Source organism: Marmota marmota, unplaced genomic scaffold (genome assembly GCF_001458135.2).
Source record: "Marmota marmota marmota unplaced genomic scaffold, marMar, whole genome shotgun sequence".
In the NCBI taxonomy this organism is placed as follows: Eukaryota; Metazoa; Chordata; class Mammalia; order Rodentia; family Sciuridae; genus Marmota; species Marmota marmota.
The window spans coordinates 6,645,924-6,656,325 of NW_026000185.1; the positions used below are offsets into that span (position 1 = coordinate 6,645,924).

General features: G+C 53.4%; 1 protein-coding gene across 2 annotated transcripts; it reads left to right on the plus strand.

Moving 5' to 3' along the window:
• The first annotated feature begins 1,198 nt into the window (after positions 1 to 1,198).
• On the plus strand, positions 1,199 to 5,829 carry Zg16b (zymogen granule protein 16B). 2 transcript variants are annotated; one of them, XM_048789315.1, is made up of 4 exons: positions 1,199 to 2,998; positions 3,082 to 3,169; positions 3,369 to 3,474; positions 4,457 to 5,828. In XM_048789315.1, the coding sequence occupies exons 2-4, from the start codon at positions 3,106 to 3,108 to the stop codon at positions 4,833 to 4,835; spliced, it is 549 nt and encodes a 182-aa protein (XP_048645272.1). In that variant the 5' UTR covers positions 1,199 to 2,998; positions 3,082 to 3,105; the 3' UTR covers positions 4,836 to 5,828. The 2 variants fall into 2 exon arrangements, with proteins under 2 accessions (XP_048645272.1, XP_048645273.1); XM_048789316.1 differs by having other exon boundaries at positions 1,199 to 3,169; positions 4,457 to 5,829.
• Positions 5,830 to 10,402: the final 4,573 nt, after the last annotated feature.

A 10,402-nucleotide genomic window follows, 5' to 3' on the forward strand; every position in this document is an offset into this window, starting at 1 on the left:
TCCAACTGCTGACATACAAGGCCCCCAAGCCCAGGGTCCACCTCTCTGGAAGGAGAAGGCTTCATTGTTCCCTTTCCTGGCAGAGTGCAAACTGGGGCGTAGCCAGTACATGGAATAAATGCTCAGTAAATCCCCCTCTTGGGGAGCCCTGATCCCAAGGGACAAAGGGCTGTGTTGAGCATCTGTGAGAATAGGCTCAGGGCCAGCACTCAGGCCTAGGTGGCTGGAGGATTCAGGGTGAGGTTGATTCAGAATGGTGACCTCCCACCTGTGCACACAAAGAGCTGACACATGTGCCTCCTCCTGTGTATAACAGCAAGTGTACCGCGTGTGTTCCTGCACTGCCCAGCGTGGGTGTGCACGTGAGTCTGTTGCCACACCTGCCTACTCTGTGTAAATGTGCCTTGTGGGTGCCGTTGGGCATGTCCTCCCTCCGGCCAGGCTGCCAACTGCCTCTTCCAATTCCGCGCTTCCCTGGGTGGTGCTTCCTGGAGTCCTGGCCCAGACAGACCTTCTCCTGGTGCCAAATCCTTCTAGAAGGCATTGGAACAGGCAGCAAACCTGCAAAAATGCCTTCAGGCTGGGCTGGGACAGAACACAAGCCGCCTCTGTGTGGTTTCCAGGCCCCTGTCTCCAAGAGCTCTGCCACCGCCAAGGGTTCTGGCTCCTCCACCTACCGAAGGCCCCCCCAGCCTTGGCAGGGGGCCACTACCCTCCCGGACCCAGCCTATCCTGCATCTGCACGCCAGAGGGTCACCGGGAGGACAGGTAGGATTGGGATCAGAGGGGACCTGAATCCCACCAGGCACCCCCAGGCAGACAGTGCAGGGGCCAGAACCAAGGGCTCCAGAGGCACCGTCACCTTTACCTCACCTATTTGGTCCCACTGTGACGGCTGTGCTTGTTCCAGGGTGCGGCATGGGTGTCCATTAGGGGTGGGCAGACAGTGTGTGAAGGGCCAGATAGTGCAGTCCTGGGCTTTGTGGGCCGAGGGTCCCTGCCACAAGCCCTGTGAGCTACCTGGGCGGCCGGCGAGGGACAGGGTGCAGCTTCCTGCCCTGATGCTTCCTCTGTGGACAGTGGCGCGGGCTTGCACAACATGTTTATGTGCCACAAAGCATTGCTGTTTTGAATTTTTTAAAAAATTTTTAGATGTTAATGAACCTCTATTTTATTCATTTATTTATATGTGGAGCTGAGAATCCAACGCAGTGCCCCACACATGCGAGGCAAGCGCTCTACCACTGAGCCACAACCCCAGCCCTCTCTTTTGAATTTTTTCTCATGGTTTTAACATGTGAAAAGCATTCTTAGCTCAAAAACAGGTGGTGGGCTGCTTTGGCCTGACAGCCATAGTTTGCTCACCTCTGGCATAGGTAGTACCTGGCCCAGGTGAGTCCTAGAAGTCCTGGGGAACCCTGAGCCTGTCCTGCAGCCCCTCCCCTGCTGCTATTCCATAAGAGCAGGGTCCCCATTCTCAGGAGTCTGTGCACATTCCAGGCCACTCCCTCCCCACTCTTTCTTTTACAAGCACACAGAGGTATCTAGACACACCCCCCCACACGAGCAGGGTTGCCTTGGGTGAAAGACTCCGGGGTGGGGACATGGCCCTCCTCCCACACCTTTGCAGGGTTCAGTGTGGTGGATACCACTGCCTGTACTCTGTCATTGCTGGCCACTCGGGTCTGTTTGTAACCTGTTGCACCTTCCAGGGAATCAGGCTGTCGCCTGCCTACACGGTGTAGGCTTGGCATTCCGGCCCTTATGTGGAGAACCTGGATCCTCACAGCAACCCCAAGAGTAGATTCTATGTAGATAACAATCCACATGTAACAGATGAAACGATCGCATCCCTGGTGAGCAGGGAGTTGGGATTCACACCTGAGCCAGTTCCAGTGTCCTGTGTTGACCATCACCACCCGGGGTCTGACCCAAAGGTGGGAACCCTGGGGACAGCCTTGCCTTCAGCCAGTCACACCGCCACCCTTGTCTTCACCTCTTCCCAGACCCGGGTTCCTCTCCAGCGGGGAGGCGCTAGGCCTTCAAGATCTTGGAGGCAGAAAGTCTCCTGCTTCATGGAGGCTAGACTCAGAACGGTGTAACTCAAACAGGGACCTGTGTGCGCCAGGTACCAGTCTTCCTCCTGGAGGGCGCTGAGGGCACTAAATGGGGAAAGTTGGCAAAGGGGTGTGGTCTGCTGCACCTAGAAGCTGCCCAGAGCCCAGCCTGGGAGAAACACCAGCACCACCCAAATAAGGGCAGACCCCCCGGGTGCTCACAGAAGGACTGGCCAGGAGAACCACCCTCTCCCGATCCTCTGCCTCCCACAGGGCACCAGCCCCAACTTTGGTGTCCTTCTCTCCCTCAACGCCAGTCCACCCCGCAACTACACCTAGACCTAAGACAGCGGAGAAGCCACAGTTTCCTTCCGAGGGACAAGACAGGGTCAAGTGTTGAGCTAGATTGTCCACTCTGGCTCTCTAGCCAGGAGAAGCTTGGCTTGGACTCTGGAAAGCCCGCCAGAGCCGGGGTGCTGCCCAGGCTGAAAGAGGCCCTGGACCTGCTCTACACAGGCAGGGGTCTGCACCCCAGAGAGCTTCTGAGGACACCCACCCTGCTACCCCCAAGCCCCCAGCCCCCTAGGGTCTAAACCTGCCTGTCCAGCCCAGGGAAGGACTCCAAGAAGCCTCTCCCAACCTTGAAATCCAGGTCAATCCAAGTGCTGATGAGAGAACACAGAAGTAACAGTAAAGTGCCATTCACTGTCCCAGCCTGTTTGTGTAGGCTGCTGGGCCAAAGCAGCAAACACAGCATATCCGGGAGCCTCCCCCACAAGCCTCTGGGGATTCACCCAGGAAGAGCCCCCACTGCCCAGCTCCTTCCTTCCCAACCCCCTGGTGGCCCCTGGCTCCTTCCTTCTGGACGGGGGCCCACAGGAACTAGGAGCATATAAGGGGCAGAGGAAGGACACCCAGGCTCCAGGAGACTTACCAGCCAGGTAAGGTGCTCTGCTCCCTGAATGGGCCAGGAGGTTGGGCAGGCCCTGCACTAGGAATCAGGTGACTCTGCTTTCCTCCCCAGAGCCCTGAGCACCAACTAGAAGCCATGCTGCTGTTGCTGATCCTCGCCCTCCTAGGGAGCCCGGCCTGCTGGGCTGACTATATATCTGGTGGGTCTGCCCCCTCCAGCCCATGTCCCTGGTGGCCATCTCACCTCCCTCTACCCAGGAGACCCAGGGACTCTCCCAGTTCTGTCCTGGTCTGTTCCCCAGACCACGCTCTTTGTTGCGGGGTGGGGTCTGCTTCTTGGGGTAGAGGAGGCTTCCCCTTGACTTGGTGTTTCTCCCACCATGGTCCTTATCCACACAGAGATGTACGGGTCCAGGAAGGGCACGTTTTTCTGTTCCTCTGAGTACAATGGAGAAGCCGTCAAGGGAATTCGGGTGTCTACAAATGGCCTTGGCATCATTTTAAAGTGAGTGGGGCCTGGGTGGTGGGGCCTTGCCTTGGTGACCCAACTGTCCCGGACTCAGAAACATGGTAGAAGGACCCCTTACAGCCTCTTTCCCCAAATCCTCACCTGGCTCCCAACAGCTCTTTAAGCCAGATGATTCCTGGAGTCACAGAGCCACCTGTCCCCTTCCCCCAGCCACCTCCTCTCCTGCTCATTACCTTACTTCTTGACTCCACTTGTAAGTTCCACTGTCACCTTCTGAGTTGCTCAGAGAGGGTTGACCATGCTTCTCCTTACTTTCTCCTTTCAACCCAAACAACTCAACCAAAGATGGCACCTCAGTTCCCTTGGAACAACCAAGGGGAGGTGTATCATGCTAGAGAAAAGGAGGTGGGGGTCAGAGTGGACCACTGAATGAACATGAGTGGCCAGAAGTATTAAAGGCAGAAAACCCTAATACTGGATGCCCCTGCTTGAGGTCTGGGGTGGATCTTTGCTCTGCACTTAGAGGTTACTGGGGATGTGGGAGAGAGAATGGGGCACAGTCACCAAAAGCAAAGCAGACAGAGTGTGGGTAGGGCATGATAGGGAAGCCCTAAGAAATACCAATTGAGCAAAGGGACTCAGATAAGCCCAGCCAGGCAGGGTAGGTGGACTGGTGCACCTGGAGGGGACAGCTCCTCAGGCCTGTGACTCAGACTCCTAAGTGACTCAGGAAGGTCAGGCTTGGCACATGACAGCAGCCAGCTCCTCCTGAGGGTCATGGGTCATCATGACTGGACCCTGCCTGAATTCTCTTCAGGATGACCTCAGGGACCCTGCCCAGCAGTCATTCCCTCCTTATACAGGAGGAAACGGAGCCCTGGGGAGGCTGGGTAATGGATTCAAGATCACAAGCCCCACGACTGCTGGGGCCCAGGGTCTCAGGAAGCAGAGTGCAGGAGGGGGCAGGGCCCAGAGGACCAGGCAGTACTGGGTGCTTAGGGCTTGGTCTGTCTCCCAGCATCCAGTTGCAGCTTGGAGACTTCTGGGATGCTGTCCAAGGCATTCCAGGTGGGAGGTCTCAGGAACTGATTCTGGGCCCGAACGAATACATCACAGAGATCCACGGCACATTCTTACTCAACCTCAAGCAACTGATTGTGTGCACCAGCCGGCCACGTTGTGCCTCGTTTGGGAAGAGAGTTGGCCAGGAGTTCTCGGGCTTCCCCAAAGAAGAAGGCGAGGTGCTCAAGGGCATCTGTGGTGTACGTGGTGTCTTTGGCATCAGGGGCATTTCCCTTAAGTGGGGTCAGGCACCAACAATGTTAGATACACAAGGATCCGGCTACCCTGATTGGATCCCTGCGGATGCACAGAGTCAGTATGGACCTGAAAAGTAAATTTACCAATCAATAAACTTCTGCAATAACAGAATACATCCAGGCTTGGTCTTTGGGTTTGAGGAACCAAAGTCCCCAGGGCTGGAGCCCAGTGAGTGGAGATGAGGGGTGAGCCCATCCAGCTTACCTCCACTGACCAGGGCCAGTGGCAGGCTTCTCTGAGTGAGCAGGGGCAGGGATGCCATTTGTTCATTCATGTGTTCGTAAAGCAAGCTTTTGCCAGCTCTGGTCCACACCAGCTCCCCCTGGGAGAGAAGAAAGAAACTGAGAAGGACTAGTAACATCCAGCTGAGGAACTGGCTGCTCCAATGGGACAGATGCATAGGCAGATGGTGGCACTGTGTTGGGGCATCTGCACTGATGGGGACGCTGGCAGGTGGTTAGGCATAGGCAACTGCCCAAAGGTGAGGTGGTGAAGGCGATCCCCCACTCACTGTCTTGACAGGGTCACAGTGAGAATAAGTGCTGGCAAAGCCGCTCTCCCACTGTCTTGACAGGGTCACAGTGAGGATGAATGCTGGCAAGGCCACGCTGGTTGGTGGGAAACCAAAACCATGAGACCCTTTTTTATATAATTGGGACTTTTCATTTTCATGCTTATGTTTCTGACAGGAGGCATGAGTATGTTAAATGCCAAACAAATTAAATTTCAGATGGCTAGAACATAACAGGTAGTTCATGCCTTGAAGGCTGTTCTACTACCCCTCAGCATATCAGTACATTGAGGACAAATCTGATAATGGACAACAATCATTTTCTGAAAGGTCATGAGAATTTTAGGCACCACATTGATTACATCAAATAGAACCCAAGCTCATATTTCCGGCCTCTTAGAAAACCTAATTATTATGCTTATTTTACAAAGCCCACCATAGGTAGCCTCATTCTTGATTGAGGAAAGTTATATTATACACTTAGGAAAGTTAAAACATATAAAGATATATTCTTCTCTTTTTATAAACCCTTTTTTACTTTACATAGGAATTTATGATGAGCATAGTTAATATTGGTGGAAAGTGGACTGATGTTTAGAACTTACTTTCTATTGAGAAAGATTATAAAGATATGAGAACTAGTGCACCTTGACTGAGAAACAAAGAAACTCTTTGAGAAAGCAGCTCAACCAGTTTTATGAGAATAAATTTAGGAATTAATTAAAGTAGCTTTATAAGATGTATTTTTAGAATAATGTTAGAAATATTATCCTATTTAGATTTTTGGATTTAGAAATTCTTAAGTTTTTAGTTGTATGAGTTTCTGATATGTTTTAAGAATGATTTATATTTTAAGTATAAGATTTAAGGGGACTTTTTTAGATGGGAATTTTAGATTAGAAATAAAGTAAAGGTGTACTTTAAACTTAAAGGTTAATGATTGGTTAGGAGACTTAGAGTCTGGTTACGTAGTTTGGCATTAGTTAATAAGAAAATCGCATATCTTGGGGAAAATAGTAAATCCTGGGAAAATCTGAAAAATGTAAATTAGTGATGCATTTTATTAATGATTCTGTACTTTTAATAATTAAATAACTAAAGGTCATATCCTGGAAAAAGGTAAATTAATGTTACATTTTTTGTACCCCTAATTATGGTTAAGGAAATGTCATGTCTTGGCAAAAGTTTTAAATTGTATAATCAGTGATGTATTCTGAATCTATAATGATGAGAAAAAATGCAATAAAAGATGACCCAGAGAAAGCTGCATTAGAGCTCTCTCTCTGGAGATTGCTCCAGCAGAACAACTCCTGTCTCATCTTTTCACCGACGCCACTCATCCTTCAGGACTCCCTGGACCCCGCTAGGGCAGGACCCTGGCAGTGAGGTGGTGGCATTGCTTCAAGGATCTCTTCCTGGAGGAGGCAGGATCTAGGAAATCTTAAAGGATGAGGGAGAATCGACCAGTGGACAAAGTGAGGAGAGCACCTCAGGCTCAGAAATAAACTCAGCTAAAGGCAAGAAGAGCCAGAGAAAGCTGAGGTCAGGGCTCTGCTGCATGCCCTGCTCAAAGCAACTCACGGACAAGATGTCCATCTCTCTGGGTGCAAAATGGGGAAACTGAGGCATGGGGCACAGAGTAACTTGACCTGGCTCACATGGCACAGAGTGGCAGAGTTAGGGCCCAGCTGCAGAGTCTGGACCCTGAACCCTGGGATTTCACAAAATCCTAAGTGTTCTGCATAAGATCCACTCTGATACTGTTCTCTACTTTCATTTTTATTTAATTGAAAATGCTTGTCGAGAGCCCGGTAACCTCAGGGAACCCAGGAATGGGGTAGAGTGGGGGTGTCTTTATTTGTATTGCTCTCCATTGGATAGTTTGTGTTCCCCTCTGTATGAACCTGATGTGACATGACACCTGTGAATTTGCCACGCCAGTTACAGTTATCACAGGCACCTCAAAATTCACAGCCATCAGTGTTTGGAAATTATGGTTGTCACCAGCCTTGCCACTGAGCGCAGGTATTTATGAAACACATTTAAGACAATATTCTGGCAAGTGCAGATGCAGTTGCCTTGCAAGGGAGATCCGTGCCTTTTTTTTTTTTTTTTCCCTTCGTGGGGAAAGAGAAGCTACTGGGGTCAGCTGGGGACCTCCCACCTCACCTTCCCTGTGGTTCCACCATCCTGGGCAGCCAGTTCTGTCACTTAATTTATTTCCTGCAACCGGCTTCTAAAAGGGGAATTGGTTTTCAGCATCAACCAGACTCTGTCCTTTCTTGGGCGGACAGCAGCGGGGGAGGGGAGCCCTTGTTTTCTAGTGCTTCCTGGTATGGCAACAAGGATGGTCAGGAATGGGGCTGATGAGTGACAGCTCCGCCTTGTGAGGGAAGATGAAGAGGTGGAGAGGTGGAGAGGTCGAGGTGGCCGGGAGCTCAAGGAGGGTGACAGCAAGGAAAGCGATGGCGCCCTCTCAAGGAGTGGTTGCAGAGCGCAAGCCAGCACCAGCAATCCTTTCGGGGACTTTCAAGGGAATTCCTTCATGGTGCCCACAGCTAACACTCAGAGAGCCCTGCGTGCCAGACCCTGCATTGAAACAAGCTCTGGCTGGGGTGCTGCGTGCGTTCTCGGGGAACTCGGGTCCGACTGAGCAGACCTAGAAGCCGTGCGCCGGTGTAGGGCCAAAACTCTGTGGTGACGAGGGCCACACGGGCTCAGGTAGGTGCAGAAACTATTCAACACGGGGATTCAGGGTCGCCCTGGCCTCGATGCCTCCAGCCCGGGGTCCTCAGATCTCCCAGCCCAACCAGGTGAGCGCACAGGGGCACCAGGCGGCGGCGCCAGGTGGGGTGTAGAACCTGCTCCGCAGCCCTGGTCCACGCTGGAGGTCGGCTCCTCTGGGACCGCGGTGGGCCCCTGGGTGGACGGCTTCTCTGGGAGACAGGCTCCCGAGAGACAGAGGAACCAGCACTGGTCTTTGGCGGACAGGACCTGCTGGCCGGGAGCGGGAGGGTGGGCGCGGAACTTCCGGCCCCCAGGGCGCCCGAAGGTGACCTGGCGCCCCCTGCTGGTGGTCCAGCGCAGGTGTCGGACGCAGACGAGCGCGCTGCGCTCTAGGGCAGTCACGTGCTCGCCTGCCGGCAGCAAGAGTCCCAGCGCTCTGCAGCGGGGCGTTGGGGGGCCCGGGCTCCAGTTCGCTGCGAGCAGCGTCTGGATGCTGGTGAGAGAACGAGTTAGCACCCCCCACACACAGCTAGACTTGCAGCCTGCCCAGCCCCCGAGGACAGCCAGTTTCTTCCCTTGCCGGCTGGGCCCTCCCCACCGTCTGAATGCACGCTTCGTCTCCCTGGCAGGTGCGGTGCTCTGCTTAGCAAGGGTCAGTCTGTCCTCCCTCAGGCTGCTGCTTCCGGCCTCCGCCTCTTGGAATACGCCCATTTCCCTAGGTCCCCAGGGAATCTGGTCCCAAGAGGTTGTGCGACCCCTGCGGTCCTGGAACCCTCACGCCTCTGAGTCTATCCCTGCATGTCCTTTGGACCAACTGCGACCTGTGGGGCACCTCTCCTACTGCCGGCCTCATCCTGAGCCTGGGGTTGCATCTTTTGCAGGATCTGCCCAGCTCACAACTTCCCCTCCTGGGAGCCTCCTCCTCAAACTACCCAAAGTCAGGCGCAGTTGCCACCTTGAGATTCCTCCTTAGACAGAGTAGACCAGAGGTGGACCTTGACCCAAGCTAGGCTGGTTATTTTCAGGATCAGAGACCAGCAAATCAGGCCAGGCTCTGCCTGATGGTGTTCAAATAAACAGGGAGGTGAAAGGTTATTCCAAGTAGAGCTGCCAGGTAAAATGCAGGCCTTTTTGAGACAGTCTGGCTAAATTGCCCAGGCTGATCTTGTACTTGCCATCCTCCTCCGTCAGCATCCCGAGTTTTTCTGGGGGTATAGGTGTGCACTACTAGGCTCTGTGCAATCATTGAATTTTTATGGGGGCAAGTATATCCCAAATGCTGCCCAGGACACACTTATACTAGAAAATGATTGTCAAAAGGCACAGTGGCATATATGCCCATAATCCCAGCCATTTGCCGGGCTGAGGCAGGAGGCTCACAAGTTCCAGGTCAGCCTGGGCAACTTGGTGAGATCCTGTCTCAAAATTAAAATAAAAGAGCTGGGAAAGTAGTTCAGTTGGTAGAGCACTTGCTTATCATGCTCAAGGTACTAGGTTCAATCCCCAGAACCAATAAATAAATCGCCTGAGGATGTAGCTCAGCGGGAGAGCACCCCTAGATTTAATCCCCAGTACCTACTAATAATAATGACAATTTATCGATTATCTGAAATTCAGTTGAGCTGAGGAGACCTCACTTTCATTTACTAAATGTGGCAACCCTAACCCAAGATACCCAGAACACTTTGGGAGGCTCAAACTGGTGGAAAGAGTCCTTTTCTGGATATCGAAAAGGACCAGTGGCGGGAGAGAATTGCGGTTTTCCATGAGTCTTTTCAATCTGTGCTCATGACCAAGTGGCCCTAAGGCCACCAGACCCCGGGGAGCAAAGGCCCTTCGGAGCCCAGTGATTGGAACCTGGAAGCCTGCCCCCCCCCCATGAGCACGTGTGCCCCCTCCACCCACGCCTGGGCCTTTCAGCCTTCCCCTTCTCGCAGAGGCACACTGTCAGGCCCTGGGGGGAAGCCGGTGGTGTCTCAAAGTCCCGTGCATGACTCCCGCCCAGAACATGGGCGTATTTCGGGGAGGCCCAGTAGCCAGAGCCCTACTCACCCCTTGATGAGGCCCAGGGTGCACACGAAGACCCGGATGCCCTGGTTCGCCCCCTGCTCTTAGCCCCTGATGTGGAAGCAGGAGCCGCCGCTTGGGCCCTGCATCTCCGAGAAAGGCGAGCAGAAGGTGGCACAGAGGAAGAGCATTGGGCTCCCACTTCCCATTCCGCCCTGTGCCTGAGACCAGACGGTGGGAGGCCAGGGCTGCCCACTGGCCAGGACAGGGCTCACCCTGGGCGTTGCAGGCAAGACCAGAGAGGAGAGCCAGGCCCAGGAACAGCCTGGGCTCCAGCAGCACTAGACACAGGACTTCCTTGGTCAGGAACCACGGAAGGAGATGAGACTTCAGCGAGAC

Coding starts and splice junctions, on each gene's coding strand:
- Zg16b (XM_048789316.1), top strand. CDS start 3,106: ATGCTGCTGTTGCTGATCCTCGCCCTCCTAGGGAGCCCGGCCTGCTGG. Junction 3,170..3,368: donor CTGGGCTGACTATATATCTG/GTGGGTCTGCCC, acceptor TTATCCACACAG/AGATGTACGGGTCCAGGAAG. Junction 3,475..4,456: donor GGCCTTGGCATCATTTTAAA/GTGAGTGGGGCC, acceptor TCTGTCTCCCAG/CATCCAGTTGCAGCTTGGAG.